This window comes from Micropterus salmoides, unplaced genomic scaffold (genome assembly GCF_014851395.1).
Source record: "Micropterus salmoides isolate LMB-PRFRI ecotype aquatic unplaced genomic scaffold, ASM1485139v1 Ms_hic_scaffold_9, whole genome shotgun sequence".
Classification (NCBI taxonomy): domain Eukaryota; kingdom Metazoa; phylum Chordata; class Actinopteri; order Centrarchiformes; family Centrarchidae; genus Micropterus; species Micropterus salmoides.
This window is the reverse complement of record NW_024044681.1, coordinates 22856221-22882524: the sequence shown is the minus strand read 5'-3', so window position 1 is coordinate 22882524 and position 26304 is coordinate 22856221. Positions and strand designations below refer to the sequence as shown.

At 42.6% G+C, this 26304-nt stretch overlaps 1 protein-coding gene across 2 annotated transcripts in view; it reads right to left on the bottom strand.

Annotated features, from left to right (window-relative positions):
* Positions 1 to 25054, bottom strand: part of LOC119896047 (protocadherin Fat 3) — a 72232-nt gene extending 47178 nt beyond the window's left edge. For both annotated transcript variants that reach the window (XM_038709522.1, XM_038709524.1), the window contains exons 1-6: positions 22088 to 25054; positions 21861 to 21995; positions 15538 to 15739; positions 8254 to 8372; positions 6168 to 6366; positions 1418 to 1479 (exon numbers count right to left, since the gene is read on the bottom strand). In XM_038709522.1, coding sequence (XP_038565450.1) covers positions 1418 to 1479; positions 6168 to 6366; positions 8254 to 8372; positions 15538 to 15739; positions 21861 to 21995; positions 22088 to 25054 — 3684 coding nt within the window. The remainder of the gene's footprint in view (positions 1 to 1417; positions 1480 to 6167; positions 6367 to 8253; positions 8373 to 15537; positions 15740 to 21860; positions 21996 to 22087) is intronic.
* Between the last annotated feature and the right edge of the window lie 1250 nt (positions 25055 to 26304).

Sequence of the window (26304 nt, the reverse complement as noted above, 5' to 3'; positions counted from 1 at the left end):
AGTAACAGCAGACAAACAGACAGAGAGCACAGACTCTACAACATACTCAGATGGGCAGCCATTGTTTTAACTGCATGTGCAAATATGTTGTGTGCTCTTAAAAACTATTGAGCATTGTGTGCCAGTCACATTCATAAAATGTTACAAATCTGTTACCATTGGTGTCATTTACACTAGGGTCACTGGGGACATGTCCCAAAGACTTTTTGAAAGCGAAATTAATTAAAATATGTTTAAAAATGGATAAATCACAAATGATAATGCTTTGTTTATTTGTACAATAAGAAAACATGCAATGCAATTTAAATATAGAAGAAACAAATGTGCATTGTCCGAGAAAATTACTTAAGCAACAAAAAAAGCTACTGATTTTATTGCTTTATATTCCATTTTATTGTTATATTTTTAATTGTCACCTGCTGAATTTTGTGCTGCCATTCATATAAATAAAGACATTTACTCCATAAATTGGTGCAGAAAATGTCTCCAGAATGCAGGAAATTAAGTGTTTAATACTCAAAATCTTCTGGGGGAGGACCCCCCGAGCTCCCACTCATACATTTTATCATCAAATACTTATTCATAATTGTGTTAAAATATCTTCTCGTCTTGTTCATCACACCCCTATTTTCAGACCTTATGTCACCAGCTCTTTTCAACACAAAGTGACACACTTGCTGTTACATACAGTAGGCCTGTTGCTTATATTACTTCAACATCTGTAAACAAATGTAATGTAAGTAGTGAATGTATGTTCGTGGGGATACGTGGTAAGGTAGGCTGGCGTGGCTACAGTGCCAGGGCTGAATTTTTGTCCCAGTCCGCCCCTGTACGCTAGGTTCTTAGTAAGTAATGGAGCTGAACAAAGCAAAGAGTTATGGAGTCTAGACAAGTCAATTGGCAATACAGAAACAAAACACAAAGCTGCAATAGTGTGGGTCAACTGTGGGTTATTTCATTCCTTTTTGCAGAGGGGCAAAGTGCTTGTAGATTCTGCAGCATTTAATATGTTGTAAGTAAAGTCTGGGGAAGTAGAAGTTTGCTCATGTCTCTAAAGTCGAAAATCTTTGATTATCAGGTTCATCTGCATGCAGAGCAGCAGGAGCACCAGAAATGGTAATCACGGAGCTATCTGTATGCCCAGTGTCTGCGCTTATCAAATGCTGGGAAGACCAACTCATCCTCCTCCCTGTTCCCATCCTGAGTAGAGAAGATAACCAATGATGAATGATTGCATTTAGAAAATCCGAAACCTGGGGCCCCAAACCACATCCATTCATCACAGTTTATGGAGCCTGGAGGGCCTGCCAGGGTTGTCCTCCACACTGTCTATGTTAATAGTTGTCTGTGGCAGGTGTCAGGGCCAGAGAAATAATAATACTTTAAACCCATAAACATTGTTTAGGTTTTTCTGTACCTCTAAGAAGTGCTCTGCCTGTTGTTCTCTGTCCAGTTTCCTCGCGGTTGTCGTGATCAGCCCTAAAAATCGTAAAAGAGCAACTTTAGATTACACAAACACAGATTTGCAGATCTTAAAAAAAACTTGCTGGCTCCTCATAATTTATGTGAATTATTTCCAATTAGAAAGTCTTGTGAGTGTGACCGTGCATGTGCACACTCACACTCACATATATTGTTCAGTGAATTATAGCCTGCAGCCTTGGCAGAGCTGATGGCATTTGGCACATGTTCATATGGCACTATATAGCTGAGGGTCATTCAGTTGGCCGGAATGCCACCAGGACAGAGTGAAAGTAGCGAGGCTATTGATTATAGCTTTGATTCAACCAGATAATTCCGATGATGGTTAGACGGTGTGACAAATGCTGGCAGGCAGCAGTGGAGATCACAGACAACCACAGCTTCATTTTCCCCTGACACTCCCCTCACCTCTATTTTTCTTTTAGTGTTTTCTTATTTTGTCATTAGTTTGCTAGCTCACTGTTAGTGTACAACAACAAAGACCCCCCTCACACACACATACAAACATTCCAAGAAACACAGACAAAGTTTGTGTCAGTCAATCAATAGCAGATTTAGTCAGTTTAACAATTTGAAAGCTCCCCAGACATTATTCTGGCTAGCAGGGAAACAAGGAAAAACATGCAGACATTAATCCATAAGCAGATTCAGCCCATTATATGACATTTTACAATTTTATAAGCTGTTTTCTGTTTTCCAAAATAAATATCAATCATTAATTATGATGATAATGTTGTTGACAACAATCCTTGTATAGTATTCAACATATCATTAGAGCATCCAAATACAATGAAATGGGTAGAGAATTATTATTAGTATTTTACATAGAAATACAACTGCACATGAAAAATGCCCTGATACAAGCACTGAAATACTAGTATTTTGCTTTTGATAAGGAAAAAAGAATAGATCCATCTGCTGTGGCATTCTAATTTTCATTCATTCATTCTATTTTCAACTACATGCACGTGCAAATAAAGACATCCATACACACACAGGAACATGCACATAACATACATACATATATTTTAAAATTATTTGTGTAGATTTTTTTAATGTGTAATGATTACACTGAATGGGCTTGGATGATGATAATGTAATAGCTTCAGTGTGAAGAAGTGTTGCAGTGAAGTAGGATTATTGTGGATGCTTAAAGTATCTGTGCAGTCAATGCTCAATGGATTGACTAAAACCACACACACACAGTCGTGCTTGCACATATCACGGTGTCACCTTGAGCTTGCTACGCAGACTAACTTCAATTAAGCAAATTAGGAGTAAATCCAGAGCAGCAGTCACAAGCTGTAGGAGAGAGACTGGAGGGGGGAGGGAGGGCTTGTTCAGTAGAATACATTGCGAGTAACAACTCTGATAAGAATCAATGATCTACAGTTCGCTGCACATCTGCAGTTGGACAAGTGGACGCTTTATTGGACATGAGAAAAAAATAATACCCACCCACACCTTCACACACACACACACACACATAATTTATGCAATGGTTGAGTGGCCTTTTTCAAATCTTTAGACTTCTCCTTTCTATAAAATAGACCCACTGTCAGGGATGTCAATTCATAGTCTACTTCTTGGGGGAATAGCTCTGAATCATTTTCTAAATGGAACAACAATAAAATACAAACTTGATATTTTTGTTCATTGTTGATTATGAATATTGACTCAAATATGTACAGTTGATTTGTTAATATCCTGCCACAACATAACCAATCCAATCCAATAATGGACTGTAAAAAAAGGTCACACAGTCGCCATGACTCCATAATGGCACTCAGCAAACATGCATGCTTTTATAAGCGTTCCATCTACCACAATGTGTCAAGGGAAATAGGCTTCACACACACATACACACACACACACACATACAGACAAACAGACAGCACTGTAAGCTGTCACAGCACATTTACACACTTTGTACTCATTCAAATGTCTGCTTCAATACATTCTGGGAATTGTTGCAGTACCTCAAACCCATCAAACTGACACTTCCAGAGTGAACTTGAAAAATGTATTACTTTGAACCACCCCGAACCTACTTTTGAAAAACAATTTGAAACTTGAAGGGGTTTTCCAGCAGTTCAGGTCATAGTGTGGCTGACAGCCGCCTCATGAAAGCAAATCAATCAGTTTTGTTTATTCATCTATCCAATGAAATCACTCTGGTACATGGAAAGTTTGTGACTAGGTAAACAGTGAGGAGTGATTCATATTGAATGCTTCTCTCACTCATGCATGTCTCATTACCAAACTAATAGACTGGCACTGTCAGTCACATTATTGTTAAAATTATGGTAATGATGTATTGAAATTCACACCTTGTGATTGTGAAAACATTCAATGTTATTTATTGGGCTTCAAAAAACGGGTGGAAGCTAAACTAATATATGGCTCAGTACCGCAGTAAAAGTTAATTTATCACATACTGAAAAAGATCATCAATATGAGTTCCCTTGTCTAAAATTAATGAGTAAAATAAATACTGTGAAAAATACTGTGGGTCTCTTACAGCGACAGACAGCGGGGCTCAGATGGCTAAAAACTCTCCCCTGTGGCACTCACAAAGGCAAATTATTTTTATACAGCTGTTAGGTATGAGTTGTGGCTCACACAGAGACATGAACACATGTGGCTACATGCTCTCATGTGAGTTTTATCCTGTATGAGATGGCGTAATCTTAATCGACTCATTGCGATAGAGCTGCCCTCTCTAACACACAGCTGTAATTAATTAATCAATTGATTAAATTGCCACACAAACTCTCTCTCTCTCTCTCTCTCTCACACACACACACACACACACACACGCACATAAAGTGAGAATGCCTGTATGTTGGGTGCAATTTACATGGGTACAATGGGTGCGACCAGTATGTCTCTATTGGGATGAATATTAGCCTTTCCCTACATATTAGCATATGCATAGAGAAATAGAGGAAGAGAAATGTAAATACCTGTTGTTTTCTTTTTACAAACAGAGTAAACACACAACAGCACACCATCAGGGAATTCCTTCTACCATAATCTGGAAAACTGACACGCTGCATGTTACCTATAGGCCATCGGTTCATTACATTGACTTTTCTTTGAATCAGAATACACGTCCCTGTAACAGCTGAAATTTGCCTTTTTGTTGTTTATTGAAACCCTCATAACGTAATGTAGGGCACATAAAGAATAGACTTCACATATTTTTCCCTCTGGAGTTGAATAAAACATTTGACCTCTTGAATAATTCTTTAATGGAAGATAAAGAAAAACTTGTCGAATGAATGAGGCCCTCCCTAAACTTCAAATCTGGCAGCCAAAAATAAACAGTTTGTATTTGCTTTAATAATATTTGTATTCTGTACAGATATAATGGTGATTCTTCTCATTTTCAATTGTGGACATTTTGTAAATAAATGTGAATTAAAATATAAAATAAATTTTTGTGAATTTTAGCCTTTTCAGGCTCTAAATAATTCTGATTCTGATGAGTTTTGAAATGATGTTCAGGCATATGTTGTGAAATTCATGACATTTGTTCACAGGTTGCAGTTTTAAATCATCTTTTATGAACAATTCAAGTGTGGGAATGTCTAAAAAAATTGCAAGCACGTAAAATTCACAGATGCATAGAAAAGATTTGAGAATGCATAAATAAAATATGTGCACAAATTGTCTCAGTGGGGTTGCTGATTAAAAGCAGGAAGCTAGTATAAAATTCCAAAACTCCAAAAATGTGTACGAAATTTGAATTTGTAACTAAACACTGACAATTACGTAACTCAGAGTCAAGTTTAAAAGTTGACTTCACGATAAGTAAAATTGGTCTGGACAGGAACAGAATGAAAATTGCATTAGTCTTTTGCACAGATGTTCTTTACACATCCACGGGCTTTAAATTCTCGTGCAGTTTTTTACTGGCTCAAAATTGGTAAATATACAGCCAGAGGCTGTCTGAGCATCATTTCACAAGACTCTTTAAGACCCTGTCTTGATCCCATAGTAGATGACTATTGGTAAACCCTTATGATGGTGGGCAGCATTTTCTGAATACAAACCTAATTCCAAATTCAATCAAATACTCCTGAAACGGTTTGCCAACTTCAGCTTTGGTTATATCTTTACACTTTTTATTAGAAAAACGTGTTTTTATTCATCTTACTATATCCCAGAATGCATTCATATAAACTATTTGGCCCTCCTTGGGGGAAAAAAAGTAATAAGAAAGAAACTTGCTTTAACTGTAAACTCCTTCATTATTGTAAGATATTCACCCACACATTGGCTTAATAAAAAACTAACTACACTAATTTCCTCAAGTACATTGCAAAGAGCTTTCACCCCTAAAGAAGACTAGAAGCAATATTCAGTTAAGAGTGCAGTAAAGATTGTCTGGATGGCTCATCCGTGTCCTAGTATTTAACTGTGTGGGCACAAAAGTCATTATAATTTCTTGTGTGGGAACTAAAGCCTTTTATTAGAAGATTGTGGAGTAGGAGGTGCATGGTGAAAGAGCATTCTAGTAATTTCAGAGGCATGTAAACACATAGGCACAAAAGACTGTAATTATTTTTTGTTTAAGGATATATTACTTCTCGTGCTATTAGTCTACAACATTATACTGCCATTTATGTTACCAAGAAATCGGAAATATTTGAAATTGCGTGTCTGTTTGTGAGTCTCGCCTGTTTTGGGGTTGATAGAGAAGAAATTCTGTGGGTTGCCAGCAGTGATGCGATAACTCAGACGACTGGGCGTGGCGGTTAGGTCAGGGTCCTGTGCCTGGATACGGATAACTGACACATCCTTTGGAGAGTTCTCCATGACAACTGGGTGGTAGATAGGATCCGAGGTGAGTGGCGCATTGTCGTTGACATCTTCTACCTGAGAGAGGAAGAGGGGAAAAGAAGAGGAAGAGGGAGAGACAAAACAAAAAGAGGGGAAGATGGCTGGCATAAGTAGTTTGCATGTATCTTAACTTATCCTTTATATCTGAGTTGGATCTCTGGCAATAGATGTGTTGATAAAGCCTTCTAAATCAACATGGTAAATTGCATTGTTGTGAGGAAAATCTGCAGATTTTGTAGTATCTTTGTTAATCAACAATTCATGAAATGCAGCATGGACTGAGTCCGTTATCAATCACTAAATGTAAATTTATTCACCAGAAAATGTCATAGATGTCACAATGTAAATGCACTGCAAATTAATTTCCCTTCTTACATCATAGATCTATAATATTTATGGCAAACAGAGTGTTGATTGAGTGTTTGCTGGGAGGCACAGAGAGCCAAGATGGTTCAGCCGGTGAATGAGGAGCACCTGTGCCTGATTAATCTCCCTATTTTTGTCTGTGATGAAGAGGCCAGGAGTAAAGCACCCGTTCACACCGCCACACCTGAATATCCCGAAGCCAGAAAAAACTGTTTTTTGTTTTTTTTTACACACTGCTGAACTCTTCCCCAATGGGTGAGCAGTGTTGTAGCAGTGATGTGTGTGTTTGAGTGTTTAAACAGTGGATTACTTAAACAGAAGCTGAAGCAGAGAATTCCCTCTAGTATGTGTATCTCTTGCTTACAGACTGAGCTTTGCTGTAGTTATCCACTGCACTGAGCACCAATGGTATTTTAGAGAGTAACACAGTGATTGTTTGGATGTAACACTAAAAGCTTGAAAACAAGCTTGCAGTTACATGTTTGCAAGCTGTAAGAATGTGTGTGTATATACATGACCTTTATTTTTAGAGCGCTTACTTTTCAAGACACAGTGTTTTACAGAGAAAAATTAAATGAAATACCACAGTGAATGATAAAATACATGAGGGGCACAATAACAATAAATAAAAGAAGAAAATAAAAATCAATAAAAGTAACAGGCAGCTGAGATAAAATCAGGATATGCTTTCAGAATAAAGTTTTTTTAAGAGACCTAATTTCTTCAGGCAGGTTGTTCCAGATCCTCGAGGCTCTTATGGCAAAACCTCTGGTCTCAAACTACGCAAAGGTTCATAAGAGATTTAAAAGTCCAAAATATAATCTGGAGCCTTAAAGGTAATCAGTAAGATCTTAAAATCAATCCCAAAAACAAAAAGTAACACCTGTGATGTGATCATAGCTCTTGGTTCAAAGCCTAGCAGGTGAGTTATGTAAATAGCATGTACATGTATAGTGCCTTTCTAGTCTTCTAACCACTTGGAGCACTTTTACACTACACTCTGCTCATTACAATTTACACATTCACATCATTCGGGGTTCAGTATCTACTTCGACATCCAGACTCTAGGAGCCGGGATTGAACCACCGACCTTCCGATTAACGGCCAACCCATTCTACCGCCTGAGCCACATATGCCACTGAGTGCTTCAGTCTATGTAAAAGAATGCCATTATCACTTGTGTAAAATGCAGCACTTAAGTCCAGCGGCACAAGAATTGAACCCGTTCCTGCGTCAGCATTCATTAAAATAACAGATACAGCCAAAGAAGCTAATCTGCCAATCATTTAATTCGGACCATATTAAATAATTGGCTGGGCTTATCATTTTTTCAGAGCATTTGATTTATTGATTGCTGTCAAAAAATAAATTGCCTAAACCAGCTTTAATTGAAGATATTTCACCGAGACTATCTTTTCTAGTATCAAAGTACAGAGTTACAAAAACTGAATCTGAATACGCTCATCTCTTAGTCAAAAGTCAAAAGACATTTCCTCTGTATAAGGCCTCTTATGCATGAATAGTATAATGTGAATATTGGCAGTAGAGTGTGGATACCTGAATGAAGACTTCAATAGAAGCTGACAGGGGCGTAACCCCTCTGTCTGTGGCAAAGACTGTAAGCCAGTAGGAGTCTTTGGTCTCACAGTCCAGAATACCAGCAGTGTAGATCACTCCTGTGAAAGCAAAGAAAAAGATTAATGCAGTTGTTACTTGGGAGTGAGAATACATATCTATTAGGTGCGTGCGTGAGTGCGTGAGTGCGTGCGTGCGTGCGTGCGAAGAGGCAATGTGGGTTTCATCAGCAGAATATATCCCTAAAAGATCTCATGGGTAAAGTCTTTGAATACTAAGTTTTCAGAGGCAAAGAGACAAATTTAGAGTAAACTTTGTGTCCTGGCTTCAGTGACATTCACGGGCATTAGTGGCGCCGCTGTAGTCACCTTCAATGTTTCAGCTTCTCTACAGCTAATCACAGCTGACCAAACTGCTCCCACTGCAATTCGCTTAGTGCTAAACGTACCCTGAACTGCACTACACCAATAAAGACACACACAGAGACACTCAGACACACACACATTGACTGGCGTGTGTTTAGTGGCCTTAGGAAGATGAGTAGCTGACAGCTTTGTTGACCTCTTGAGGGATAAAGGGAACACTCACAGTGGATGACACATGGGCGCCTCTTTCTTTTCTTTTTAAATCAGTCGTGTAGGACTGTCCATTTTATGACACGCATGCGTGAGTTCACACTCTAGGTTTTAGGGTTCATTCATGTCATTTCATTTCTAAACATTGCCAAGAGCACTCACTGAAGCACAATGGTGCAAGGTCAGGAGTGTCATACTTTATTTAAACAAGGGAACCTAACTTCAGGATAAAAACCAACACATCTATCTAGTGCTATCATTTCTATCAACAGAAAGTAACACAAGTAAATTAGGAATAAATAGACTGAACTCATCATAAGGCCAAAGCATTACAAACAGTCATTTCAGCACAGTGCACACAAACTTTCATCAAATCTCCAGTTTTATGTTCAATCACAGCACTTTTAAAAGCCAGCATGAATCAGTTTCTTAAACTAGCTTAAAGAACCTTAGAGAACTATGATGTACAGCATGTGTTTGTCAATGCTTGCAGAGTCTGTGCTTGAATCTCTAATTGAGTACACAAGCAATTAACCCCAAGAATACGCTAGACAGAGCTGAGACTGGACATGCGAGCTTTTATGCTTACATAAACCTTATTTTTATAATTAAAGACTGGTTGATGTTGATGATGTTAATGAGTTTATGCTCTTGCATGCAAAGGCTTTCACTGTGTTAGTATAACTATTCGAAGTGTTAGACATAGTGGCAGTAGCAGTAAGAGTATTATTTGGTGTTGGTTGGATGGTCTTCTCGTTGCAGAGGAGCCTGTTGCCAAATTTATATTAATGAGCATTTAGCACTTCATGTGGGCTTAATTTTGAACATAACCACACTGCTGCCATGGCAACAATTGTTTTTACTGTGTTAGAAATGGGCAAAATAGTAAAATAAGAATACTTGGTGTCAGGGTATTTTTTATCTGTACTGTACTTAACACGTGAGAGCATCAAAATAGATATATAGATAGATAGGTAGACAGACAGACAGCCAACATATTTGATCAAAACTGTGTTTCCTTAGCCATGTAGTGCATAACGATGACCAAATCAGCATTCCTTTAATTTGACCAAAATAAACAGGCCTGTGTCGGTGACTCCATGAGGCAGAGAGAGCCAAGACGATTCAGCCCAGACTCCATGCCCCTGGGATAAACATGCTCAGTGCCACTCTTGCTCGATTCTGTTCCTAAACCCAGCTAGCCTATTAAAAACATTTTTGCAGGATATCATCCAAACAATCATAAAAATATGTTGTGGTTCAGCAAAAATCCTCTAACTAGTAAACTTGAGCTTATGTACCGTGTCAGTGATCCTTTCTAATTAGATTGTTAAAATATTACAAAGATCCTTTCATACATATATTCATTTGTTTTGGGCTATGGGAGAATTAACTTGATTTCCTGTCATACAGCAGATGCCTGCTGTTCCCTAACTTGGCCTTCCACTCATCCACAAACCCCACATGCCCAGGTTACAGTTATACAAGCATTCAAATTGGTGACTAGAGGGTGTGACTGTGTGGCCTTTTTTGTGTACCTAAGTCAGTCTTTTTGCAGCTTCCTCAGCTGCATGGCAAAGGTGTTACTGTATCATGAGAAAGTGTATGTATATGTCAGATTATGACTAAGCAGCTGCCCAGGGCACGCACAATGCATTGTAAAAGTGTTTTCTAAAACACATCCTTGCTCTGGTGTCCTTGACCATGTCCTTTTCAAACCACATCTCATCTCTGTCAGATAACTCGACAGAGAGAGGCAAGGAAAACAGAGCTGGCTGTTTCAAAAGCTCTTTGAACTTTAAGACCGACAGGCGCTATTCAGTGAATTCAATATAAATCTGACTTGACAGCATCCATTCTCACCATAAATAACACACTTCAAAGAGTGAACACAAAAATTGAAGGGTCACGGCATATTTTTCTAATCTAGGAGGTCACAGTACACTTGGGCTAACATCCATCTGTCGTGTCGGTTCAACTTCTCCATTCTTCAGAAACAGGTTTTGAGGTCCCGCCATCTAATTAATGCCACCATACTAAATAATCAATCCCAAGATGGATGAGAAAATACGGTGTATTTCTCTGCATCTTGAGATACAACTGAATAGCTCCTTGTTTGGCAGAAAAAAAGACATCAAAAATATAGCCTGTTCATTGCAACAAATGCAGAATAGATTACTTTTTTAAAATGTGTTTGCCTGTAGCTTAAATAATGCTTTATCCTGACTGTGACAAATCCTTGAGCTTGCAAACCCACTAATAGAAGAGCAGTGGCTTCTGACAGCTGCCCAATGAGAAATTGCAGGGCTTGCTTTCCCCCTAGCCAATGACAAGAATACCAATTTTGGTTTAAAGTACAGGAGTGCTAAGGGTTTAAGCCAGAGAAGATCCTACTTCTTTTATGAAAGATAGCCCCTGTATTTTCCACCCATACTGGAGTGAGTAATCTTGAACATCTAAATATGTAATATGGAGGGCATTCATACATGGCTAGTATGACAATTGGGATGTCATCGGATATACAAATTGCATCATAGAACCAATCTACAAACTACCGGGGGGGGCACAAGTTAAGACAGGCTAAAAATTGTATTTCTCACTACTTAGTTTTGGCACTAAGAGCCACAGATTGACAAGCAGTCAGAGCTGAGCCACTCATCATGGCAGCTAAATGCGTGGTGGGAGGACAGAGTGGTTACTCTGTCCACACCTGACAACACTAATTTCTATGATACAAGATAAGATGAAACACTTGATGAGGGAAAACTTGCCATGTGATTACTGTGTCTTCTAATCTTATACAAAAACAAAAAAAAGCCACTCTTCACTTGCTTATGATATTAGGGGGGGGAAATAACAGCCACAGCTTAACAACAAACTTCCCAGAAGAAAATATATATATAAAAAGGCCTGGGAGGAAGATAGCAGTATTTTCTTCTGACACTTTTTATGTACTTCAGACTCCCCTGCATCCTATTCCTTCCTCTCTTCGCTTCACTTCCACTCCCCTCTCCCTTCACGTTATGCTCTAACAAGCACTCTGATTTCCCCTGGAAAATTTGCACTCAATAAACTTCTTGTTGGCTATGATGCTCCTTACTGAGGTTTTAAAACTGAGGTGAATAACAGCGGCAAGCACTATTACAGGAGAATGCAGGGATCTATCTGTGTACTGTAACACTGTTTTGTCTGTGTACAGTATATACACTATACATAGGTGGTAATGTATACATTAGTTATTTAGGTGAAGCGAGAGAGAGATACAGAGAGTGAGGGGAATAGACATTCTCTCCATTTGTCCATCTGTTTTTCTCTCAACAACAGTCAATACTAATTAGCCTAGTTAAAGGTCAATACAGGCCTCCAGTGCAAGTCATGTACAGTAGGCACCAGTGTGACAAAAGGTCAAGAGAGAGGCCAGAAGAAGAACACTGTCTTTTGATCCCTAAAAGTAAGTGCTACAATAAACTCTACTGGCTACCACTGTAGCTACCCCACTGCTAGACAGGGTCGCGGAGAGCTGGAGCCAATCCCAGCTGACATCGGGCGAAAGGCGGGGTACACCCTGGACATGTCACCAGTCCATCGCAGGGCCACACATAGACAAACAACCACTCATGCTCACACCTAAGGACAATTTAGGGTCACCAATTAACCTAGTCCGCATGTCTTTGGACGGTGGGAGGAAGCCGGAGCACCTGGAGAGAACCCACGCAGACACAGGGAGAACATGCAAACTCCACACAGAAAGGCCGGGACATCTGGGGTTTGAACCTTCTTGCTGTGAGGCGACAGTGCTAACCACTGCACCACTGTGCCGTCTAACTGAATTATATGGGGTTAAATGGGGTTAAATATTTTAAGTAACAATTTCTCATGATTAGTCACTAGGTAGTCCCTTTTTCCTGCCTAATAATTATAATGTATTGGTTAATAAAAATAAGATACTATTATTAGATATTATACCCGTTGCTGCCATATTATGCTCATTTTCAGGCTCAAACTTTTATTTTGGGTGTCTGCTAGAAAATGTCTGTATGCCTTAAAATTAAAAAAACACATTATTTTTCTCATTCTGTCCATTATTTCTGCACCTCTATTCACCCTCTATCGGAACACATATTAGCTCCTGTCTCTTTAAGGCCTCCCTCCCTAAGAGCCCACTTTCTTCTGATTGGCCAACTTCCCGAGGGACAGGAACTAGATGGCACAGTGCTGCTGAATCAATGCTGAATCGATGTGTGGAGATAGGGCTGGCTATATTAGACGATGCCTCACTGATTACTTTACAAAAACACACCTTTATAACTTCATTCACTGGTGTGAGAGCCATTTTTGTTAAATGTTAATGATTTGTTTTTGGTAAACCTCCTGCCACCAGGGGAAGCAAGTGGCACCAGAGTTCATTTAATCAATGTGCAACAAGACACAGGGGTTGTCAGGTTTTTTGTTGTTTGTCTATAATTGGTAAATAGACATAAAAACAGAGAGTGACTGTAATTAGTAACCACAAAACTGTAAGAAATAAATTGAGTTGTTTTGGAAAAACTAGATATTTATTTCGTGTAAATAACTATCAGCAACTGTGGTAGGGAAAAAGGTTTTTTTTTTTTTGATTGGTTTGTTTTGGCGAAACTGGAAAAAATATTTTCTGGTTTTCCCTCTGATGTCCTCCAGGTGATCAACTTCCTGTGATTTATGTGATTGTTTTGAGTTTGTTAGCGGTTACTTTAGCTGCTAACTACTGCTAACAGTTGCTGCCACTAGCTAGTAAGCTCAGTTTGCTGTGAAGCTAGCCATCCTATTAGTTTACCCGTTTGCCGATAGTTTTGGGCATGCAATGCAGTCCACTGAAGCAATAAATTACTCAATGCTTGCTATAGTGACCAAAAAAGCGGAGTTCGCCAAGTAGTTCTTCCTGCATCCAGCACCGTCATTTGACATGACAGTGACATAGCTGGTGGCAAAGAAAAACTACAAACTATTTCAGCTAAGATTTCTAGCTTCTGCCTCTGGGTGGCCAGGGGTAATGCTATAGATGCTGCTCTTTTTTCTTGCATTGTAAACTAGCTAAGTTTCAAGTAGCAAAACTGGCATCCCTAAGTTAATGAGTTCAGAAGATATCATGGACAAGGATACATTTTACAATGTTTCAAGCCAGAGAAGAAACGCAGCAGAGAGAGGCTGCCGTCGTAACCATACAAGAGGATATGGCCAGCGGGCTTTTGCTCAAATTGCCCTTTGATCCGAACAGAAACTTAATCATTCTGCTGCAATGAATTTCAGCATGGGCAGTTTTTGTTGGATGCTGTCGCTGATGCCAACCTCGAGAGAGCCCAAGTGTCCGTTCCTATGCATGAAAGTTTTACTCACTTTGACAGAGGTGTGCCGGAGTCCTTATTTAGGATTCCGAAGATAAACTAGAAAGGACAACCATGACCAGCAGGGCCAAGAGGGCAGATGACCATTGAGAGAGTATTTTTGTCACCTAATGCTGTGTTTTGGCCAACAATATAAATATCGTTATAGGCTAGCAGGCTGGGGTGATTGTAATATTGAGGGGCAGTCAAGAGAAACGGTGTGAATGTTCAGTGTCAATTGAAGCCAACTAAATAATGAGAGAAGCAGTGGATGCTGGTAACTGGTTTTCATGTTGCTTTTGTGGAACTCTATACTTCAGCTCTAGCTCAGCTAGCATTGTTGTTATTGTTTGTTGTTGTTGCTTATATATATATATATATAAGCCCGTTCTGCCAGTATGTGTGTGTGTGTTGCTTGTATGTACTTGATAGACATGCCTTTATTGTAACAATATTGCTACGTGGGAAAAGAAACGGTCAAATGCAGGAATTCATTTGCTTAGCACCCAGCAGCTAACTTGGTCTGTTGACACTGAGGAATATATTCCTTCAGTTGACTTCATTTACCATTACCACAGACTGGACATCCACAAAAATGGTGCCGAATTTTCCATTTAAGTTTCTAATAATGTTCAGCATTAAGAGTGACATTTAAGTTGCACAATACAATATCATGATGATGATATTGGTTCTTACATGACTGTTAACATTTACAAAAACTTAATAAGGGATAGACAATATATGTATAGTTGTTCTATTATTCTGTATACAAGTCAATATGATCTAACATGAACTGTCCTATTTTCATACTGGGTATTTGATTCATTTTTCCCTGGGTGAGTGTGTCATAGCTTCTTGTTTAGATCAACACATTTTCAGCTGCAGTTTGACACTTCAGGACAGTTGGAGACAACAATGTGCTTTTTTCAGCTCCTTAAATAAGTCACAGTGATTTCACTACTCTTGGAAAGGATGGTGGTGCTGTGCAGGAGAGCCTTGATCAATGTTATCCACACAGCACTGGATCAGTTGTACTGAGCAGCCTGAGGCTCAACCAGTGTAGCTGCCATGCTGCCCTCATTACAGTAATGATCTCTCAGTACACAGCTCCCACATGAGGCCCCATCAACCCACTGACTCTCACTGTACTTCACACTCTCTCCACCTCTCTCACTCTAATACACACATACAGATTCACTCAAATAATCATATAATTGCATCAAAAATATGAAGTGATTAGCAATACAGTTGGATGTTGATATTCCACGCATGGCACTGTAAGTTATTTTCACTTTACATAAGTAGGCTTCGAAATTGATCTTGTGTCAAACCTGTGTCTTCATCAATGGTGAAAGTGCCCAGTCCGCTGCCTCCTCTGACAGAGTACCTCAACACCCCATCTCGTCCCTTGTCATCGTCCTTAGCGTTGACTGTCAGGACGCTCGTGCCTGCTCGAGAGTTCTCCTTCACTGAGCCTCTCACAGCAAAGTCAGAGAAGTAGGGTGCATACAAATTCTCATTGACATCCACCACCTGAAGAGATGTAATGATTCACTTTAATTTTGACAGAAAAATATTGAGAAGATGTGTGTTGTGTCATATGTAAAAACAGATTAGGATTAGCCCAATATAGCCAATATTAAATTATGGCATACAGCTATTTATGCCCACTGACAACATGATTTTCTGACAAGTAAAATTAGTTAAAAAAATTGTTACTTTGCTAATGTACCCTAAATGGTCCCTTCAACATAACTGAACTGAATTGAATTGTGGGGCACCAGCAACTTGATCTTAAACAGTAATTATATTTCTTTGCTGTGTGTTGATCAGGGAAGTTTCAGTGTACCTCAGTCTAAATGCAGGTATTTCTGTGCTGAGACTTAATACGGGGGAGCAGTAAAGGTGCAATGTGTAAGAATTGAAACTACTCTCCACCTGTCAAATTCATACACCCAAAACCTAGGGGGCAGCATATCAAATATCAGGTCATGACTGCTGCTAACTGACATTAGCTAGTTAGTTCAATTACCCTTGCAGCTAACTTAGCGGTCCCAGCTGTTGGGTACCAGAACTGGAGCCGGGCAAGTGGGGAACGGAACCAGGCTCAGAAGTCTCCTAGTGAACACGGCTGTTCGAACAGGATCGAACACAGCCTCTGAGACCAATGGAGGCCAGTTCTATCTCACACAGGCTCCGCCCTCTACTGGACTCTATGGGTACTACATCCTCCAATCACACACACGCACTTGCCCACCTAAATTTTATCGTACATGTAGCCGACCAATAGGACGTCGCTACCGATACGTGCGTGACGTATAAATAGCAGTGTCCCTACTGCCTCAGCATCCTTTTTTCTTCAGTAAACGGCGAACTGCTCACTGAATTCACCACCTCCACGGATGGAGTCGACACTTCTAGAAAATTACTTTGCATCTGGACAAGGTGACCCATGTCCTGCCCGGACGAGTCCAGGCCCCCACCCCCCGCCAGCCGACCTGCGGCTGGGGAATTGAGCGACTGGTCAAGTGACCGTTATGAAGGGAGAGACCTGCTGACGCTGCCACAATCCCCCGTCTGGTGTCCAATCAAGCATGTGCTGCTTGTGTACACTATGGTAAGGCTTTTGAGAATGTGGAAACCGTTTTTTGAGTAAAACATATTAATTACATTCCTCAAAGAGGAAGTTAACTTCTCTCATCAAAGACCTAACGTTAACTCCTGGGGTGAGGCTAACGGTTCACCCCGCAGCCCACGCCGCTCTCCCGGTCAGAACCGAGTGAAAGGGTGGGTGAGGCCCGGGCATCTACTTCGCTAGCCTGGCCACGGAGTCTGCGTGGCCATAATGGTCCGCTTCCACGACGTGACAGCTGAGAAACGAGCTGTTCTTACCGTGGAAACTGGGCAATGCAGCAGTCTACAGTAGCTCTGCATTCCCAGCCCACGAAGACTCGCATGGGCGCATTGCTAGCTCACCGGCGGTGAAAGCGTGTTACATAAACAGACACTCTCTTTCGCCAAGCGGTCACAGCGCAGCTAGGCTAGTCCGCTATAGCCGGAGAGAGACAGCCAAAGTCAGGTCTCTCTCAGTATAGCGGGACGAAAGAGATCGCTCACTGCTTCGGTTGGTTTAGTTTCCTCCACGGGCGGCCCGTAGGCCTGTTGCAGGTGGTTCAACCTTTCGAAAACGGCCCATGGTGCGTTCAACGACACCACAGCCTTTTCGATTGCAGCCCTTGGAAAAAGTCTAAGCCTTATTTAATTTAAAAACAGAGGGACAGAGGCTGATGCACACCACCAGACCTCCTCCCTCCGTTTTGCATCCAGCATGCATTAATTTGTGTTTCATGTGCTGCTTGTGTACACTCTGCACGTTCACCGATGCTAAGCTAATGATCCAACCTATGGCCCACACTGCTCTCCTTGCTAATCTCGAGAGAGAGAGAGAGACAGTTGGAGGGCCCGGATCTTTACTGTGCTAGTCAAACCACTGGGACAGAAGCCCATGTCCCACGTCGCTCTCCTGGTGGCATCCGAGTGAGACGGTAGTAGAACCTGAGCTTCCTCCTTGCTAGTCGGCGGTCCGGCCCGTGCAATGGGTCACCTACATCGCCTGGCAGCCGAATGAAGGGCTGCTGCCATGACAGTGACACAATGCAGCAATGCGAGCTAACTCTACGTTCCCCATGCATTCACGACAGTGTCCACGGGAACACTGCTAGCTGACAGACAGTGTGTGTGTTCCTAAAACACACAACAACATTGTCAACATAAACCGGAGAGACCCAACCAGACAACATGTCTCTTCCAGCAGAGCAGCCCGTGGCACTTTATCACAGTGTACAGCGGCTCATTCTCCCAGCAGCAGCTTGCTGCAGTGGAGAGGAGGATGCCCTGTTCTGACTCGGCTTCACTCAGCAGCTGAGTTGATACTGACTGCTATACTGACGACGCGCTCACGGTGACATTGTTGCACGTTGAGCCATCATTGGAGCAGCGAGCTGTGGTGCGTTCAAGGACACCACGGATCAACAGACCGTGGAGTATTCAAGGACACCACAGAGCAGCAAGCTGTGGTGCATTAAAGACACCAGGGAGCAACCGGCCCTGGCACGTTCAGGGACACTAAAGCCCTTTCGACCTCGGCCCCCCCTTGGGCTAAGCTTCCATTTATGGAAAGTTTGGCGGTGGAGAGTGCCGATGATGCGTTGTTCACGTGTACACACTGTCATGCAGAATGGCGACGCCGCTGCATGCTGACAAGCTGGGTGGACAGACGAGGCTTCTCTCTTCAGTTCTGCTGCATACCACCAGTTTTCCTGGACATAATGGAAGCCAGTCCATCCTCTCAAGAGGAAGTGGACTTCATGGCTGCCGAGATCCAGCAACTCCTGCTGAAGCAGGCTGTCTTAGGGCATCTCTGTGCATGACATTTGGTCCCCAAAAAGACAAGAGGCTTCTGAGCCATTCTGGATCTACGCCACCTGAACCAGCATAATGGACAAGAGGGCATTTCCACATGCTGATGATCAAGAAAATGTTGGAGCCACTGCAGCCGGGCAACTGGTTCACCGCCATCAACCTGAAAGATGATTATTTCATGCTGAGGTGACATAGTAACAGGGAATTTCTAGGCTTCTCCTCTCAGAGGGTAGCCTACAAACATTAGGCTCCCCATCAACTATTCGCTAGCCACCCACACACTCAGCAGATGCATCGCACTGCAATCGTTGCGCGAGAAGGGCATGAGGGTTCGTTTCTACTCACGACCTCATGGTCATGAAGAGATTGAAGCCTTGAGTGATCTCCACACAGCCCAGTTGATTTTGCAACCTGGGGTTGCAATCAATTGTGAAGAGAGCTCCCCCCAGCCTCTACAGTGAGCGGAGTATCTGGGGATTGTGATAGAGCGTATCTGTGCGCGTCGCTTGGTGGTCCACAGGCTGCAGCAGGGGACAGCTGCGGCAGCAATGTCAGTGATGCTGCTGTTGGGTAGTAGGTGGTGCAGGAGGACCTGTGATTCTGGGGGTCTCTCACTGTCTGGCAGCGCGGGCACTTGATGAGTCTCTCACTGCATGGGGAGGGACCTGCCAGGGGAGTGCAGTGAGTGTTGTGGCTCCCCGAGGAGAGCCGAGGGGGCCACACACCACGCATTCACAATCCACTCCAGGTTGTGTTTCTAGTGTGGTGGTGCGTTTCCTCCAGCGCGTACATCAACAGACGGGGCGAAGTCCAATCCACGGCTCTGTTGGTGCTGGCAGGGAACCTATAGACGTGGGCATCAGAACACCTGCTGTCTCTGAAAGCCCTTCACGTCCCAGGCTTGGAGAACGGTGGTGGCTGACCTCACGTCGAGGGCTGGCCCCCAACCGAGCGGGTGGAGACTGCACAACAGCTCGCTTCGGGAGAGCGGAGGTGGATCTGTTTGCCAACACCCACTGCCCACCCTTGGGGATGGACGCGTTACACACGCGCCATTGCCAGAAGGGCTGCTGTTTGTGTTCCCCCCACCCCATCTCATCCCTCCAGTAAGGTGAAGAGGGAACGGTTGTTCGTCATTCTGGTAGAAGTGACGAAGCCTACAGTGACAGAGCCCTGGCCTGTACCTATGGTCTGGGGGGCTCTGTCACAAGGGTGAGGCTTCATATGCACAATACTGGTGTTGGACCAGCTTCTCCAGGTTTTGCTCCTAAAATTGTGGAGAAGCAGACTCAGGCTGGTCTATCCGCTGAGGTCGCACAGACCATCCAAGTGCCTACCTGTTCGGTGGGATCTGTTTTCTCTTTCCTGCAAGGTCTGATGGAGAAGGGGCTGTCGCGCTGCAGCTATCTCTCCTGTCACAGGGGGTTTGGTGTCTTCACCCAATCCCTCGTGATACACTTTCTGCAGGGTGTTAGAAGACAGCAACCGGTGTCATGTCTCTCGGTTCCTCAGTAGGACTTGCTGCTTGTGTTGGTGGCTCTAATATCTGCACCTTATGAGCCCCTGGAGCAGTCCTCATTGAAAATGCTATCTCTTGAATAGCCCTGCGCCTTTATCTGACCTCTGCTAAGAAGGTGAGTGAGCTGTGTGCCTGTTGGTTCACCCCAGCTGCATGCTGGTTCTTGGTGTCCACAGTGCAGATGGATTGAGACAACACACCTCCTTTGTTCTTAAGAAGATAAGGAGCATGTTCAGGTCCAAGACAATAAATCTGGATGCTTTCTACCCCCATACCCCACTTAGGGTGCAGGGAGGTGAGAGTGCATCTGTCCATGTGTGCTAGGCTAACGTCCTATGTAGAGCACACAGCCCCCATTCGATGCACTGGTCAGCTGTTCGTCTGTTTCAATGATAGTGCAGTCAGTAAAACCCTGTCCAAGAAGAGCCTGGCCAGCTGTCTTTGTGAGTGAATCTCCCAAGCCTGTACATGGGCAGGAACAGACCCACCCTTAGCGGTGCATGCACATTCCACTCGGAAGTGTGGAAGTGTCTCCGACCCTTTTTCAGTCAAAGAGATCTGCACAATGGCATCTTGGCCCTTACTGTGCCTGTTTATGCGTTTCTATCTCTTGGATATGTCTGGCTCCTTCTCGGGATCCAGCTCGCAAGTGCGAACTAGGATCTGAAAAGTGAGGATCTGGTGACTACTGGGTGTAGAGGGGGAACATTTACTGGCAGTGCCTGATGTTTCAGTGAAAAGTAAGGGCAGTGCAGGTGTTAATGGTCAGGCTAAGCCCCTATCGGTCCAGCGACCTTCTCAGGGGTGTCCCACCATTCTGTCACTAGGTTGGTGTGGTGGACTTTGGCTTGTCGCGGCTAGGACGGACAGTCATCGTGCTCCACCCACTGTACCCACAGAGTCCAGTAGAGGGCAGAGCCTGTGTGAGATAGAATGAAGGTTACGATATGGTAACCCTAATTCTATAAGCACAGGCGGAGCCCTCTACTGATGAGCCCTGCCGCTCTGACGCCGTCTGCTGAAGAGGTGGTCGGATGCTGAGGCAGTAGGGACACTGCTATTTATACGTCACACACATATCGGTATCGATGTCCTATTGGTCGGAGTCCAGTAGAGGGCTCCATAGGTATTAATATGGAGTTGTTCCCCCCGCTTTACAGCTATTATAGCTTCCACTCTTCTAGGAAGGCTTTCTAAAGATTTTAGAGTTTGTCTGTGGGTATTTTTGTTGGTTGATCCAGAGAAGCATTTGTGAGGTCAGACAATGATGTAAGACACGAGGGCCTGGCTCGTAATCTCCATTCTAGTTCATCTCTAAGGTGTTGGATAGGGTTGAGGTCAGGGCTCTGAGTGGGCCAGTCAAGTTCTTCCACACTAAACTGGCTTTGTGCACGGGGGAATTGTCATATTGAAAGAGGAAAAGGCCAAACACAAACTGTTGTCTAAAATTGTATGTTGCAGAATAATGATTTCCCTTAAGAAAGACCACAACCTGACAAAAGTACTGGGACAGGGGTGTCAGCACTTCCAAATAGTGTATCTGCAACACAACACTACTCTTCTTCTTCTTCTTCTTCTTGTATTCTTACACATTGCATCTTTAAAGAAACGCATAACAGTGGCACATCGTCTCACATCACAACAACTGGAAGCTTGAAAATTGACCATTAGATACAAATTAGTGTATGGAGGGTGTGCGTGTGTGTTATGTACCTCCACCTCTACAAATGTCTGACGGATGAGGCTGGGTACTCCTCTGTCCTCAGCAAGTACTGTCAGGTTGAAAAACTGTTGTTTCTCAAAGTCCAACTCCTTCCTAATCCTCAACACTCCACTCAGAGCATTGATCTGTACAAAGCATCACAATGCCTTACATCATAAACTGATAAAGGATCTGCATATGCAACAGTATAGACAATCCAAATTGTGTCATCACCTACCTCAAAAGTGCCATTGAAGTCATTAATCAAGGAGTACCGAACCTGTCCACCAGGGCCAATGTCTGGGTCCTGAGCCTGCACACGGGTAATCACAGCCCCTGGTGGGAGGTCCTCCAGTACTCGAGCGCTGTAGCTGCTAGGGATGAAAGTTGGTGCGCAATCATTGACATCCTCCACTATTATACATAGAGTAGTCACTGAAGAGCGTCGAGTGCCTCTCTCAGCCTTGTCTTTCACTTCAATCTTCAATGTGAACATTGCGAAGGTTTCTCGGTCCAAGTGGCTGGCAATAAATACACTTCCAGTTTCACTGTCAATACCAAACTGAGGGACACTGGTCAACATTGTGTAGGACAGCTGTCCATTTTGACCCATGTCTCTGTCAAATGCAGTGACTGTAATAACTTCCATACCAATGGCTGAGTTTTCTGAAACAATAGCAGAGAGGCTGCCCTGATCAAACTCGGGGTCATTGTCATTTGCATCCTCAATGATCACAGTCAGTAGTCTCCAATTGGACATCTGAGGAACGCCCTGATCGTAGATAGTGATATTAAGGAAGTAACGATCCACACGCTCACGGTCTAGTGGCTGCAATACAGTTATCAACCCATTCTCCATGTTAATATTGAAGCAATTTTCTTTGTTACCATCAGATATGGAAAAGAGAACACGGCCATTGAAGCCTGTGTCACCATCTCGTGCTCTCACCTGAAATACACTGGTACCAGCAGTGAGGTCTTCTCTCACTAGAATGCTTGTAGGCAAGGCCTCAAACTGTGGAGCCTGATTGTTCATAGAGAAAAGGTCTGTATAGCTCTCATCTGGTCTTGGTTTAGCCATAGCAGACGCTTTTGAGAGCATTTTTTCTGCCAATAGCTGGGCTACCCTGGTCTCCTTACAGTTGAACCCCCTGGGTGGCATCCTACCCCTGACCACAGATACATTCACAAAGGTAGGATCAGAGAACATCTCTCCATCTGTTGCAACTATTTTCAGGTTGAATATCCCACTTTTTAAATTATCCACTGCTAATGATCTCTTCAGAGACAAAGCCCCAGAGTCTGGATTTAAGTTAAAGTAGTCTAACTCGTTCCCAGACAGTATCTTGTACTTCACCATTCCTAGCTCATCCATGTCCACAGCTGATAAGGTGATAATAGTTTGGCTGATAGGAAAATCACGGCTTATCATCCCCCTGCAAGAAACCATCTCAAAAAGAGGCTGGTTGTCATTCATATTTATCAAACGAATGGTGACATTAACCTCACTCTCTCTTCTGTATGGTGAACCCCAATCAGAGGCCCGCACCATAAACATATAAATATCATCTGATGACTCAAAGTCCAGGTCTCTTGTGATTCTCACCTCTCCCGTGTTCTGGTCTATGTTAAATGGAAGAGACTGTTCACCACTTATTGTGTGGGTTACGTACCCATTCTCTCCTTTATCATCATCCACAGCAGACACTACAAGAACAACAGTCCCTACAGGCAAGCTCTCATTGATTGCAATATCATAGAAGGGCCTGTTGAACACTGGACAGTTGTCATTAGCATCCTCTATCATGATTTGGACCCTTACTCGCTGCTGACTAATAATATCAACCACCTCCATCTCTATGAAATCCTGTGATATCCTTGTCAGCTGCCTTGTAGTCATAATAACTCCAGTCAAAGGGTTTATATCAAAGTACATTGGATCTGAGAGGCTGCTGAAGCTGTAATTGACACTCAGTGGAGCTGGGGAGATTTTCACCACCTCTACAATAGTGCCTGGGGGAGCAATTTCACTCAGCTTGACTACATAAACATCTTTCTCAAAATTCGCCAACACTGGGTCTGGCTTTGTAACCAACAGCTGAACAACTTGGGTATTAGAAAACTTCGGAGGTATACCTCTGTCTTTAGCCTGGAAGGTTAAGTTGCAGCCATAAGGGAATGTATCCCAGTCAACCAATTCTGATGTTTTAACCCTATACTCATTCCCAACAGGTGATCGATCAACCACAAACTGTTCATAAGGGTCACCCTCTATGATAGAGACCCACTCTATATCCCCAGATACCCCTTCATCTTTATCCTCCACAGTCACTATGGCATAGACTGGGTTCTTGTCCACCCATGATGGAACAACAGCAACTGCACTGAGAACAGGAGAAAATTCATTAACCCGCTCCACTGTTAATACCAGCCTAGCAGTGCTGCTTATACCATTATTCCCATAGAGTTTCATCCCTCTATCGACCACCTGCACCTCTAGCTCAAATCGGTCTTGTTTGTCCATCCTGGGCCGACCCGTCAGAGTGATGACCCCACTCGTTGGATGAACAGCAAAGAGTTCAACTCTGTTCTTGAAGAAATAGTAGAACTCTCCGTTGGAGCCCATGTCAGCATCCGTGGCTGTTACACGTCCTATGCTGGCACCCAGAGGGGCACTCTCAGAAACAACAAATGAATAGGAGGTTGGGGAGAAAAGAGGTCGGAGATCATTGGTATCCAATACCTTGATATAAACAGTGGCTAAGGCCTCTAGGTCTCCTTGGGCAGATGCCTTAATTGTCAGTGTGTAATTGTCCTGCACTTCCCGATTCAATATGGCACCGCTACCACCGTTAGTGCGTATACGGAGGAAACAAAAATCTCCCATTACAAACTCCTCAGCCTGGAAGATTCCCTCACTATCTCCAAACTCAATGGAATATTTTATGTCTAAAGACCGAGGTGGCCCAAGAATGATGCCCATTTTGACCTCACTTCTGGTATAAGTTCTTGCAGCAGAATTCTCGAAGATGGAAGCATTATAGGCAGGCTGGGTGAAGAGCAGCAGGCCTTGTCCTGCCCTAGGTTCTGGCAAGAACTGGGCATGGGTTGAGGGAAAACAGAGGAGGAGGAAAAAGCAAATAAATTGGAAAAGAAGAGAGAAGCTGGGTAGAGGAAGCATCTTTTCCCACCGATTAGGTTTCATCTCTGTTCCATCACTCAGTCACCCTATATTTGGAAAGAATAATAAAGAAAAACAGATCTGGATTCAGTTGGTGAGTTGTTAGAGACATGCACTCTGAATACTAAAAATCTGATAGAGAACTGTGAGACAAAAGTCACAAAGACATTTCAGGGGTACTGCTTATCACTACAGGGAAATGATAGCATATTCAATGTTGCACTCAAACAATTTGCATTCAAACATTCAATATTGTGCCCGAAAGGCTCAGAAGCAAAGAATGACATAAAAAAACACATCAAAGCACAGTGCACATACACAGGCTCAGTGAAACATATCATGTCACCAAATGAAATAACAGGGATCAAGAACAATCACTCTTCCTGCAATAAAGAGTGCCTAAAAGACACAGTGACAGTCTTTAGTCAGTGACCACCACATTAGGCTTGTAATAGTTTCACAAGAAAAAAAAGGACAAGAGCTATGAGGGTTCGACAAACATCATTATGCATTAAGAGAAATTACACTACACAAGTAGTTGCACTTAAACACTTTTTTTTAAACAGTCTGGTTTCATTTGATATTATCATCAGGTTAACTCAAATGCACAGCCAAAGTTTAAACCCATGTAATAATTGCCAGAGAGGGAAAGGAGAGGGAAAAATTGATGACCTAATTAAAAACATTTTCTTTTTTCTTTTCTTTTTTAAATTATAAATACTTGTTTGCTAAATACTGCATGGGCTACTGTTTACTGAATTTTGTCGCCTATGCATCGTCTTATACAGTAGTATTGTTTTGATCATTATACAACTTCAACAGAAACATTATTTATTAAAGAACTGATGATGTGAAATTTGAGCTACATGTAGATCCTATTTGTTAGACCTATAGTAGCCTATAGATTAATATCTGCACCAAATAGGCTGTCAGAATTTAACGACTCAGATCAACATTCCCCAGAGAGAGACTGTCCTGGGAGATCTTGGGGTGCATTTAACGTTCCCCGTTTTGATGCTGATGCGGATCCAGTGTTGCTCGCCTCCCTCCCTGCAAAATCCACGTGTTTCTCATGCTACAGACTGTAGCTTAATTAAATATATTGTGTGCAGACTTCACTCACACATCAAAGCGTGTCCTACCTTTAGACGAAACAGCTGTAATCAGTGGAAGTAAATCATTTCCCATCCTCTCCCCGACAGTCATTTTGAAAAGAAAGAAAAGCAAATGCACAAAACAGTCGCGCAGAAGTCGATGGTGATGCGCGAAATGGA